The sequence below is a fragment of the Mustelus asterias genome, chromosome 12 (genome assembly GCF_964213995.1).
Source record: "Mustelus asterias chromosome 12, sMusAst1.hap1.1, whole genome shotgun sequence".
In the NCBI taxonomy this organism is placed as follows: domain Eukaryota; kingdom Metazoa; phylum Chordata; class Chondrichthyes; order Carcharhiniformes; family Triakidae; genus Mustelus; species Mustelus asterias.
In genome coordinates this window covers 35,816,462-35,829,654 of record NC_135812.1, presented here as the reverse complement: position 1 = coordinate 35,829,654, position 13,193 = coordinate 35,816,462, and the positions used below count along the sequence as shown (strand labels likewise).

Genomic DNA, 13,193 nt, shown 5'->3' with positions numbered 1-13,193 from the left:
TTGAAGAAATGAGGTTTCGTTAGCGTCTGCTAAGATATGCATAACTGTGGTGGGTCTGCAATCTTCTGAACCAGCCAATGTCGTTACTTGCTGAAAGTAGATGTTGCTTAAGTAAACAGTATCATAGAATCCTTACAGTGCAGAAGAAGGCCATTCAGCCCATCGAGTCTACATTGACTCTCTCTAACAGATTACCTTACTCAGGCCCTTTCCATTACCCCATCCCGGTAACCCCACACATCCACCATGGCTAATACACCTAACCTACACATCTTAGGACACTAAGGGACAATTCAGCATGGCCATCCACCTAGCCGGCACATCTTTGGAGTGTGGGAGGAAACCGGAGCACCCAGAGGAAACTCACACAGACACAGGGAGAACATACAAACTCCACACAAACAGTGACCTAAGGCTGGAATTGAACCCAGGTGCCTGGGGCTGCGTGGCAGCAATGCTAACCACTGTGCCATTGTGCCACCTGCTCTCTGAATGAAATTACACTCAAGAATGTCTTCAATGAACGCACGTAAGAATGAAGATAATTCTCAAGTGGAGTTACTGGTCTGTCTGTCAATACTGTGAGCTTTTGTCTTTCTGTTTGTGGTTGTTTGACCAGTGCACACTCTGCATTCATGTCAGTGAGAGTTTATTGTTCATTGGGATTGGCGTTCCCAGAGTTTCAGCAGCGAAGATCACAGCTGGGATAGAGCTGGATGTCATCTCAGGTTCTGAGATTATACCAGATCTTCCTGGGTCAAATTGTTGTTCTGCTATTTTTAGTGGATTCAGAAAAGTTCCACTTGCTGGTACATCTGAAGTGAGTGTGAGACCAAGAACTAACAGATCAGCAGTTTCAGTCACTTCCTCTTTAGCTTCATAGCAGAGTTTGGGAGTGAGCTTTATGTTCTGCACTTCTCTGATTGGCCAAGATCAGAACTTCTGGTTTCGCTTGGTGAAAGTCAGTCCCTGCACCAGGTTGTTTGATGTTTTTGATGTTTTTACCAGAATAGTCAAGTGGATTAGAACCCTGGTCACATTCATTAGTAATGTTCTGATTACCCTCATTGCTAGTATCTTGGTTATGACTGTCATCCACTTTCTCTTCAAAATGTAGTGCACCATCCAGAATATCTTCCTCCAGCGACATGGTCATTGTGGTAGTCTGGTCTCCTTCTTTATCCACTGCTCCTCAAACAGTAGTGCAAGTGGCAGAATGTTTTCCTCTGTCGGCACGGTAGCACAGTGGTTAGCACTGCAGCTTCACAGCTCCAGGGTCCCGGGTTCGATTCCCGGCTCGGGTCACTGTCTGTGTGGAGTTTGCATATTCTCCTCGTGGGTTTCTTCCGGGTGCTCTGGTTTCCTCCCACAGTCCAAAGATGTGTGGGTTAGGTTGATTGGCCAGGTTTAAAATTGCCCCTTACAGTCCTGAGATGCGTAGGTTAGAGAGATTAGTGGGTAAAATATGTGGGGGTAGGGCCTGGGTGGGATTGTGGTCGGTGCAGACTCGATGGGCCGAATGGCCTCCTTCTGCACTGTAGGGATTCTATGATTCTATTCTATGACTACAGTTGTAGTGCTTTTTCTATGGTGACTAGTTCAAACTATTCAGTGTTGACTTTGGTTTCTACTGCATCAGGTGCCTAAAGAAGTTGCAAATCCACACACTTCTCTGCTTAATAAAGAGCAATTTTGATTATGAATAATGCAGAGTGTTAGTAAGTTTTCTTCCATTACATTGAAGTATAATAGCCATCTGCCCTCGCAGTTTGAGTGGACCGTCCCCAGACTGTGCAGTCGAGAAGGTTGTAAAAACTCAGGTTTCAGCCACTGTACTGTATCAGAAAGATTGGATACTCCTGCACCCGTGTCCAACTTAAAACTGTTTCTGTGACCATTGACAATGATGTCCACATGCCAAAAGGTGCCCTTAGATTTTGCAACTTCACCCTAGAAAGAAACGTTTTGTATCTTCTATCTCCTGGATACTTATTGGTCTTTGAAGTAATTTGTCATTTCTAAACAATGAAGAATACTAGCACATAAAAAAAAAACTGCTTCTGAACTGAACTGCCCACCAAAATAGAAAAGCGTCTTTTATTCTTTTCTACACAACGGAGAAACGGATCAGGGATTGTTGTGTATGTGGTGTCTATCTGTTTAAGACACTCCAATAGTTGGGAAACATAAAAAAGCTGCAGAAACTGTTGAAGAAATCTTCCACCAGCTAAAAAGAGAAATGACAGAGTTTACAAAGGGTCCAAAAGGAGAAGCTAGTTTGCTGCCAAAACTTCAGAAGCACAGGAAAAGCACAGAAAAAGACACAAAGAGAGAGAGAGAAACAGCAGCTGTAATAGTTTTTTAAAAAAAGTAATGTGTCTTTTTCAACAACCTGTTTATTTTCATGTACAACTTGTCTGTGTGCTCTTTATGATGCCATTTCCCTGGAGGTGCTGCTTTACTGTGATCAGCCTTAGATCCGTACTGACTTGGCACGATATGGTGTCCACTCTAGTTCTGAAATGGGACATGAAGCCTCAACCTTTTGACTCAGTGAGAGTGATAGTAACTGTGAAAAGCTGACACCCTTAAGTAAATCTGGGTATTCCTGAAGTAATTCTGTCTGGAACATTAAATCAACTAAACTTACGCAGTGGGGTCCTATATGGAAGGATTTGACCACTGTCAATCCAATTCTGAATTTATCACTGCACAAATTTCTCCAGAGCAACATTAGTTTGCATTTATTGACAACTTCAACTACAAAACCACAGGGTGATTGGCATGGGGAAAGGAAAAATACCACACTGGTCCGATAGGATACTGGTTTAAAACTTAGGCAAAGGACAGGGAATTTATTTTGTATTCAAGCTTGCTACGTTTGGTCTAAGATGTAACAATATTTAAATGGGATGATCTCCAGTAAAATGTTCTTCAGCTTAATAAACACAAAATTAACACCGGGGCCACCACCTGCAGAGATGTGCTTTAGGGGCAGGTACCCATAGAGGTGTGATAGTGACACACGTACCCATAGAGGTGTGATATAGGGGCAGATACCCATAAAGGTGTGATATTGGGGCAGGTATCTATAGAAGTGTGATAATAGGGACAGGTACCCCTAAAGGTGTGATATAGGGGCGGGTGCCCATGGAGGTGTGATATAGGGGTGGGTGCCCACGGAGGTGTGATATAGGGGTGGGTGCCCATGGAGGTGTGACATAGGGGTGGGTGCCCATGGAGGTGTGATATAGGGGCAGGTACCCATAGAAGTGTGATATACGGCAGGTCCCACAGGGGTGCGATAGAGACGCAGGTACCCACAGAGGGGCGATAGAGGGGCAGGTACTCATAGAGGAGTGATATAGAGATAGGTACCCATAGAGGTGTGATATAGGGACAGATAAATGTAAAAATGTTATTTATGGGCAGACACTTGTTTAGCTGTGGTGTTGGGATTGGAACATGTTGAGAAATGGTGTAAGGGCAGTTACCTGTGAATGGCTACTCTGTAAATATAAGCACAGATGGTGATCCTTTGAACGTATATACTGGCTGCAGATATAAATGTGCTGGCAAGGCCTCTATGACAGAAGCACCACTTGGTTAGGGAATATTACAGAACAAGATAAACTGGAAACTACTGAAGGAATGAAAATTACTTCCTTTCTTGGTGTTGATCAGCCGGTTTTAAGCACATTCAGCCCTTCTCTCCATTCGAGACTGTGTATATAAAACACACAGATTTTTCCTTCCTGCTTTCCTGAAACGTTTCCCTGATATCTGCTCAGTACAGGACACACTGTCCTGGTGATAACATTAATTGTGTTTGATCTAAGAAGTAGCCGCCTCTGTCGGGTGCTGTTGTTTTTGAAATGGGACCTACACAGAGATAACAATAACATCAGTCCAACAGAAATCTTTGTGTTGAGTCATGAAATGGAGATACTGCCTGGGGGATAAAAGGGGAGGGCTGGCACTTTGTAAAGAGGCTGAGAAAACATAGAAACCAATTATATTCACAGCTACGGAGTTCTTTCCTGTGTGGTCACTGCCTCATTCCCCGCGTGGTCACTGCCTCATTCCCCGCGTGGTCACTGCCTCATTCCCCGCGTGGTCACTGCCTCATTCCCCGCGTGGTCACTGCCTCATTCCCCGCGTGGTCACTGCCTCATTCCCCGCGTGGTCACTGCCTCATTCCCCGCGTGGTCACTGCCTCATTCCCCGCGTGGTCACTGCCTCATTCCCCGCGTGGTCACTGCCTCATTCCCCGCGTGGTCACTGCCTCATTCCCCGCGTGGTCACTGCCTCATTCCCCGCGTGGTCACTGCCTCATTCCCCGCGTGGTCACTGCCTCATTCCCCGCGTGGTCACTGCCTCATTCCCCGCGTGGTCACTGCCTCATTCCCCGCGTGGTCACTGCCTCATTCCCCGCCTGGTCACTGCCTCATTCCCCGCCTGGTCACTGCCTCATTCCCCGCCTGGTCACTGCCTCATTCCCCGCCTGGTCACTGCCTCATTCCCCGCGTGGTCACTGCCTCATTCCCCGCCTGGTCACTGTATCCATTCCCCGCCTGGTCACTGTATCCATTCCCTGTTGGCTATGTATTTTTTTTCCAATTTTCTCTCTCTACTGAATGTGCTGATTCATGTTGAGTTATGGTTCTGCTCATGCTAGGAGCATCTCAAATATCCTCATTCACCAGAGGTGACTTCACAGTAAGCATTGACAGGCCAGGATGCATAGCCAACACTGACCTAGCCGTTACCTGACTCCCTACTCTTCCCAGTAAGAGTTATTTACTCGGGATCCATCATTCTGGATGATATTTTTAACACTTTCTCGTCCAGGAATACTGAGGTTAGTTGAGGTCCTTCAGTTGCTATCCAATTGAAATCAGTTAATTCAACACAGGTTAGAAAGTGGCCCTGAAGCCTTCACTCTACATGGCTCAATGTTACAGAAAACAATGCCTTTACAAACAAGTAATCAAGCAAATCTGTTCCATTATCTTTTGTAAATTTTAATATTGTTTATTGATAACTACAAACACAATAATGGGAAATGTGAGCTAGGATCATGTAACTAAGGCTATGTATGTAATGAAAAACATTCATAACGTATTTGAATTTCTTTTAAATAACTTTTGTATACAAATGAAACTGTGTTGATTTTGTGAATTGCGTATGAAGGAATGGATGTGATAGCCAAACCCGAGTAACTGATTTATCTCTTTATCCAGGCAGCAAAGGTGGAGCAGACCCTCAATCACGAGATCCATACTTTGAGAGACAGGTTTATGGGAAAGGAATTTCTGTGGAATGAGAATGCAACGAGGGCACAGAGACTCCATGCTGAGGTGGGTATGAAACCTGAGTCAGAGACTGCACCACAGCTGACTACAGAGCCAGCAGCCCTGGCGGGGACAGAGCCAGCAGCCCTGGCGGGGACAGAGCCAGCAGCCCTGGCGGGGACAGAGCCAGCAGCCCTGGCGGGGACAGAGCCAGCAGCCCTGGCGGGGACAGAGCCAGCAGCCCTGGCGGGGACAGAGCCAGTAGTCCACTGCCATATCCAGTCCTGTTGCCAAGTGAACCCACATGCCTGGGCTTCACAAGTGCCTGTCCAAGTCACCACAACCTTCAGGTTTTCTTTCTCAGGTTCCTACCAGGCTCTGCTGTAGACAATGAAATCTCACAATCAGCCACCCATAGATGCAGAAGACAGGTGACTTATACTTTGTTTGCCAGGGCAGGTAATTAAATCAACTTTTCTACAAATGAAGCCATTCAGAGTGAGTCTTCACTTGAACAGCAACCCTAGCCATCATTCGAGTGTCAGCAATGCACACACATGACAACCAAGGCACCCACACATCACCCAGTGTGTTCCTCAACCAGACTACTTCTGGTCCATCAATGCGTAGCTGGTGTCCAATCAAAAAAAGATTGTTTGTGCAGGGGTGTGCAAGATTCCCGGGCAGCTACCATGATGCTTTAATTTTGCACCCCCATCCTTCTTAACCTTCTCATACCTTGAAGCAGACTTACTGTCTGGCTGTTTGGAAATAAGGGGTATCCACTTAGAAAATGGCCAGTGGCACTTACGAGTAGCCTGAGTTCCCTCAGTTGGAACTTTAATAATCTACACGTTGAAGTGTTCAAAGTTTCAGATGCATCAAAGAAAGAACTTGTCTTTGTATAGCACCTGTCACATTCTCAGGCCTATCCAATTAAATACTTTAAGGATGGTCTGTTATTTTAAGTTTATTTATTAGTGTCACAAGTAGACTTACATTAACACTGCAATGAAGTTACTGTGAAAATCCCCTAGTCGCCACACTCCAGTGCTTGTTCGGATACACTGAGGGAGAATTTATCACGGCCAATGCACCTAACCAGCACAACGTTTGGACTGTGGGAGGAAACCGGAGCACCCAGAGGAAACCCACACAGACACAGGGAGAACGTGCAGACTCCACACAGGCAATGACCCAAGTGGGAATTGAACCTGGGTTCCTGGCGCTGTGAGGCAGCAGTGCTAATCACTTTGCCACTGTGCCACCTGTTTTGCAAACAAATGTGAATTTGCGCCCAGCAAGATCATGCAGGCAGCAATGAGATGATTGATATTTTAATATGTAGGTTAAGGGATGAATATTGGCCTAGCCACTGTAAAAATCACCTGCTGTTCTTTGGAAAGAGCATTGCTGTCAGATCTCAAAATGATTACTTGAATAGAAACAAAGTGCAGGGTCACGGGAGAAAGGCAGGGGGATGGCACTAAGTCATAATGCTTGTTTGGAGAGCCAGTGCAGACATGATGGGCCAAATGGCCTTCTGCATCATAACAATTCTGATCCTGTCAATGATCTTTAAAATCTATCTGCACAAGAAGACAAACACTCCGTTTAAGGACTGATCTAAAAGATGCCTCCTCTGCACAGCATTGTCAGCCTAGACACATTTGCCCTGTAAATCACGACTTCCCTATTAATATTTTAATACTCTTGCATATTTAATAGACTATCTGCTCCAAGACATTATTCAGCAATACTGAGGAATCCGGCTACTCAAAGGCTCAGTCTGGGTATAGGAACAATGATATAATCACATGCACTAACTTTGAAAGCATAATGCTGATTTCAAATTCAGATGCATCAAAGGGGCGGCACAGTGATTAGCTGCCTCACAACTCCAGGGACCTGGGTTTGATTCCTGGCTTAGGTCACTGTCTGCGCAGAGTCTGCATGTTCTCCCCATGTCTGTGTGGGTTTCCTCCGGGTGCTCCGTTTTCCTCCCACAGTCCGAAAGACGCGCGGGTTAGGTGCATTGGCCATGCTAAATTCTCCCTTGGTGTACCCGAACAGGCGCCAGAGTGTGGCAATTTTCACAGTCACTTCATTGCAGTGTTAATGTAAGCCTACTTGTGACATTAATAAATGAACTTTAACTTTAAATTGAGAATCCATGCCCTGAACTATTTCAGTTTACAAGTTCAGAAGGTTTATCTATCTGTCAACTGGGACTCAGTGGGTAACATTGTTGCCTCTAGTTTAGAAGTTGTGGGTTTAAGTGCTGCTCCAAACAATTGTTCACAAAGTCTATGTTGACTCTTCAGTGAGGTACTAAGTGAGTGCTGCACTGTTGGAGGTGTTGTTCTACTGATGAGGTGTTTAACTCACATCGTGTTTTCCGGATGTGAAAGATCCCAGTGCTCTGTATGAACAAGGGTGTCCTGGCCAATACTTATCACTCCATCAACATTATATTGTTGTTTGTGGAAATTTTCTGTTTGCAAATTGCAAAAAGTATTTCATTGTCTGTCAATCACTTAGTGACTTCCTGGGATGGTAAAAGATGCTATTTAAATGCAAGTCTTTCTTAAATAGATTCATCGAATTGAGTTATAGAGAACTGTTGGCGATATTAAATTGTGGACCACCAAGAGTTGATGTTAGGGCAAGTGATAAAAACTCATCAGTCAACTGTTCCTGTGGCCACTGGCTTTACTGAGAAGGTTTTGTGACACATTAAGTTTCTGAGCCAGGAGCACTGGGTTCAAGTCCTACTTTAGGACTTGATAAGCACAGGAGGTGTGTTCATAACTTGGCCAAACAGCTTGATTGTCAACCTGTAAAAATCCTTCCATTATACTGATGGCAGGAGATAAGAGTGGTCAAGTCTCCTGGTCAGCCATGCTTGAAGCAAAGTGGTGCCCCCTCAAGCTATAGCTTCTGGTGACAGGTTAGCGACCTGTTCCATGAAAAACTAGCTATAGCAACCGATGTACGCTTGTGCTTTGTCTGCCTCAGAGGACAAAGAACAGCACAGCTCTGAAACATGCCCTTCGGCCCATTAAGCCTGCACCTCTTCCCCCTGGGAAGAGAGAGAAAGGAAAGAATGTTTTACTGACAGTCATTTTTAGAAAGTGAATGGAAATACAGACCAGAGAACACATTTATGATCTTGCTGCACAGGGTTTATTGAGTAGTATCTTAATGAGGCTCTTTTAAGGTGGGCACATATTTGGAATGTTGATTAATTTCTTCTTTGTCTTTTGGTAGTTAGCTGTGCTGTCTGAGCAGAAACACAGTCTGGAGCAGCAGGCAGTCACACTGCAGAAGGAGAACTTCTCACTGAAAAGCTGCATTGACGCAATGCAAGAAAAATTCTCACAGCTGCAGCAAAAGAACACTGAGCAGCAACTGCAGGTGAGATCCATGAGATAGACGTGTAGGGTGGGATTTTCCAGCTATTCCCATTGGCGGGATTCTCCAGTCCCGCCGATGGTGAACTCCCAGGACTGCAAGATCCCGCCACCGGTCAATGGAGGGGCACTTCCGCCATCGCAATACACACCATGGGGGGGGGAGGGGTACAGAAATTCACACACGACACACACAAATACATAATATTATGCACACACAAACACACACACATAATATACACACACATAAAATTAAATTATGCACACACACACAAAATTAAATTATACATGCATAATATTACATACACACAATTAATTATGCACACACAAACACAGCTTTCCGCTGGTGTTGCCAATTAGTTAGATCCAGCTAATTCTCTAGAGAGGAAGTGGGACTTTAGGAAGTTTCTGCATTTGGGATAGTTGGCTGTACTGAGTGCATTTATTCACGTTCTAGACGGCCCTTCATAGTGCTTCTGTGAGCAAGAACAGTCGGCATCCAGAGCTCAAAGGTGAGGCCAACAGACTTCTCACTTACTCATGTGACTATGTGGAGTTGCTGTTTAATCAGCAGGTTAACACTTACTTTCAATGTGGCTGTACTCAACTCTTGTTTGTGCCATAGTTCCGGTGCTTACTGAGTGCGGGTGTGTGTGTGTTGCTAGCTGATCTCTGTGCTGTAATTTATCTTGGTTCCCCTGGCCTTGGGAAAGAGAGTGAGAATTCTGAACTGATCCTAGTAATTATCCAGTAATGCCTACTGGAATGCCAGTGTTGATTGAGTAAAGCTTTGGGCCTCATATGATGCCATTTATAGTTGAATAATCTGGTGATGATAGTAGCCTTGAACATCGAGAATGGCCATTTGACTCAGATGCCATCTAAATGTGTCCCCAGGAAGAGTCAGCAGCTTCAGGAGGAGGGCAGTAGAGTTGGAGGAAAAGGGAACATTTTGGTTGCAGTTCAGGAGTGGTCTTGATAGGCTAGATGGTCTTTTCTTGTCCAATCTGTCTCAGCTTTTGTAATCTCTACAATAATGCCATCTATTGCAAAGATCTTCTTTCTGAATATGCTTGATGTGTTTACTGTTCTTTTCTACCTGTAGCTAAACCTGTCACGGGAGAATGGCGCCCAAGTCCAGACTCTGAATCGGCAGTTACGGAGCCGAATACAGGAGCTACGCGAGCAGCTGATGATGCAGGAATCTACAAGTCACAATGACTCCCTTCATTCAGAAATTGAGCAGAGTCTGGAGACCCAGTCTGAGATCTGGGAGGCTGAGAAAGATCAGGTATAGCTAACTACTGGAGCCAATGTACTGGAATTGGCCTTTCATATTGCACTTTACATTTTGTAGTAATTTGGAGCTGAGATGAATGACCCTTTCTCCAGAGAGGAGATTTGCTGAACTTGCTGTTTCTAAACCACCTATCTGATGTACTTTTCTGCAACTTGTCTCAGGTAAAAAATGAAATTGTGAAGATCCACCAGCAGTTACTCAGCCTGGCAGCTGGGAAGCATGCTGACAGTTTGATGGGATGTCAGGTGTACAGTCTGCAGGAAGCCCTTTCCCACCTAAAAAGTCTGGTACACAGCCTGGTACATGGCCCAACTACACAGGTAAAAAACGCTCTCCACTTACGGACCATTAACTTCAGTGGGGGGACTGAATGGACCATTGGGAGTGTTGGACAGGGTTCACAGTGAGTGGCCACTTCTGGGATCTGATTTCAAATCGAACCTGGGTTGAGAGAATGAATGTCTCCTACTGGATCAAAGAGAATTTCATCAATCCTCTGACTTGGAGAGGAAGATATTAAAATCACTTCACAATAGCAGAAAGATAGATATTAAATAGTCCTTTTCAACACTCAGGGCAGCCCAAAGCACTTTACAATTAAGTAATTTTGAAGTGTAGTCACTGTTGTAATTCAGCAGCCAATTAGGATACTGTAGGTTCGTAGAATCATAGAACCCCTACAGTGCAGAAGGAGGCCATTCAGCCCCTTCAACCTGCACCGACCACAATCCCACCCAGGCCTTATCCCCACAATTCCATGCATTTACCCTAGCTAGACCCCCTGACACTAAGGGTCAGTTTAGCATGGTCAATCCACCTAACCCGCACATCTTTGGCTGTGGGAGGAAACTGGAGCACCCAGAGGAAACCCACGCAGACACGGGGAGAACGTGCAAACTCCACACAGACAGTGACCCAAGTTGGCAATCGAACCCGGGTCCCTGGCGCTGTGAGGCAGCAGTGCTAACAACTGTGCCACCGTGCCGCCATTCAGTTCCCTGTTTATTTTTTGTTAGTATACATTCACTCACGTAGGCTAGGCCAACATTCATCGTCCATCCCTAGTCGCCCTTTAGAAAGTGGTGGTGAGCTGCCGCCTTAAACCGCTGCATCCATGTGGTGTAGGTCCACCAGTGCTGCTAAGGAGGGAGTTCCAGGATTTTGACTCAGCGACAGTGAAGGAACAGCGATATATTTCCAAGTCAGCATTATGAGTGACTTGGAGAGAAACCTCCGGGTGTGGTGCCCTAGGTATCTGCTGCTCTGCTCCTCCTAGGTGGTAGAGGTCCAAGGTTCTCAAGGTGATGTCGAAGGAGCCTCCACCCGTGGTGGAGGGAGCGAATTTTTGTGGATGTGTTGCCAATCAAGCAGACTGCTTTGTCCTGGATGGTGTCGGGGATCTTGAGTGTTGTTGGAGCTGCACTCATCCAGGCATTACAATCAGGTAACATTACACTTGAAAGACGACATCTCTTGCAGTGTAGCACTCACTAAGTTCTGCACTGGAGTGTCAGCCATTTTTGTGCTCAACCACTGACTTGGAGGCCAGAGTGCCTGCCACTGAATCATAGCAGACACCATAAGGCTAGTCTGCTGAGGGGCTGAGGAACAGAAGAACTTTACTTCAGCATCTTGTTGCTCCATGTGAGATCTGGAAATGCCTCATTCAGACATTAGGTAATTGCAGTGGAAACTTTCAACAAATCTCCCTCTTCACCTTTCCACTGTTGTACCTGTTAGGTAGGCTTGTTCATTGAAAAATGGCAAGTCCAGTTATCCTACCCGGAGCTCTGCCAGTTTCATAAGTTTCTCACTCATTCTGCCTTTGCTCTGATCTGTCAGCTCTGAGAGTAAGGTGTTAGCTTGTCTCTGTCAATGGGAGAGTTAAGTACTGGTTTCCATGGTGTCCCGTTAGATAGGAAGGGAAAAGGTGCTGCAACAAGATTTGGACACTTTTTCATTGTCACATCATCCCCAGAAACACCACCTCCCTCACATTATCCCTGTCCAAGATGGTGACACGGCCCGTCCTCCCATTCCCCCCCCCCCCGAGGGAAGGTTCTGTTAGGCATGTTTGTGCCTAACCAACAATGGCTGGGCTTGCTAATTGCTTCAAAGTGTTACCTCAGCCAGGGCAGCACGGTGACAGTTTGGACTTATAGGAACAACATAGGAATTAGGAACGGAAGAAGGCAATTCAGTCCTTTGAGCCTGCAACGCCATTCAATCAGATCAGGGCTGATCTCTCCCTGGTCTCAAATCCACCTCCCTCATGTCTGACTGACACACGGGAAGGATCCAAGCCAGCAGCAGGTTATGGGCAGGTTGCAAACACAGCCATCATCTGCTGGTAATGGTGGCTCCAAAGGTGTATACATCCTGAAGATCGGCAATCAGGGGCCTATTTGGCAGAGTCAATGCAGCATGAAGATGAAGATGCAGCCAGCAGCACCCTGGAGGTGAAGGATGGGTACTGTGGGGAACTGTGAACCAGAAAAAGAGCTGACCCGTCAACTCAGAAGCCGGAACTCACCTGCCAGTGAGATTGGCAAGTGTAAGCACGGGTTGTCTCACCAGCCGCCTTTGTGGTTGAGGATCCATCTGATGATATTGGAGATCCTAAGCGAACACTCCAGAAATATAATCAGACTGAATAAGATTGATGTCCTGGAACAAGCTCACTGATACTCTTGTGACACTTGTTGGGATAAATGCCTCTTTTTATAGTTGTTTAACTATTTTCCAACATTTTAATAAGATTCTCAAGGAAGGCGATCAGAAGGAACTGCAGCAAGAGCTGAAGAGGGAAGAGCCACAATTCCAACAGGAACAGGCAATGAATGAAGAGAAGCAGCAGACGCTTGAGGAGCTTCAGAGACAGGTAATGCTTCATGGTGCCCCACATCACAGACCGGTTCCCTGGTCACCCTGTAAGCAAGTATATAAACCACCTGGTATAGTGAAAAGATAGGCAAAGTCCCAGAGTCAATGCCTAGACAGTGTAGGTGTAAAATAGACTCTGGGAATGGGAGAGCAAAACTATCCTGGGTTCCTATTCTCCCTTGCTGCTCTGCAAAAAAGCTAGAATCTACCGGTAAGACACTGGGGATGATTTTGAGCCCGCACTCTGCATCTGTAGGAATGGCAGTGCACACTCAAAGTCCGGAAAGCACAATTTGCGTCGGC

General features: G+C 45.8%; 1 protein-coding gene across 1 annotated transcript in view; it reads left to right on the top strand.

Moving 5' to 3' along the window:
* Window positions 1-13,193, top strand: part of LOC144501924 (BICD family-like cargo adapter 1) — a 35,687-nt gene that overhangs the window by 13,446 nt on the left and 9,048 nt on the right. The window contains exons 3-7 of the mRNA XM_078225958.1: window positions 5,244-5,360; window positions 8,565-8,711; window positions 9,813-9,998; window positions 10,169-10,327; window positions 12,766-12,888. Of these exons, the coding sequence (XP_078082084.1) occupies window positions 5,244-5,360; window positions 8,565-8,711; window positions 9,813-9,998; window positions 10,169-10,327; window positions 12,766-12,888 (732 nt within the window). The remainder of the gene's footprint in view (window positions 1-5,243; window positions 5,361-8,564; window positions 8,712-9,812; window positions 9,999-10,168; window positions 10,328-12,765; window positions 12,889-13,193) is intronic.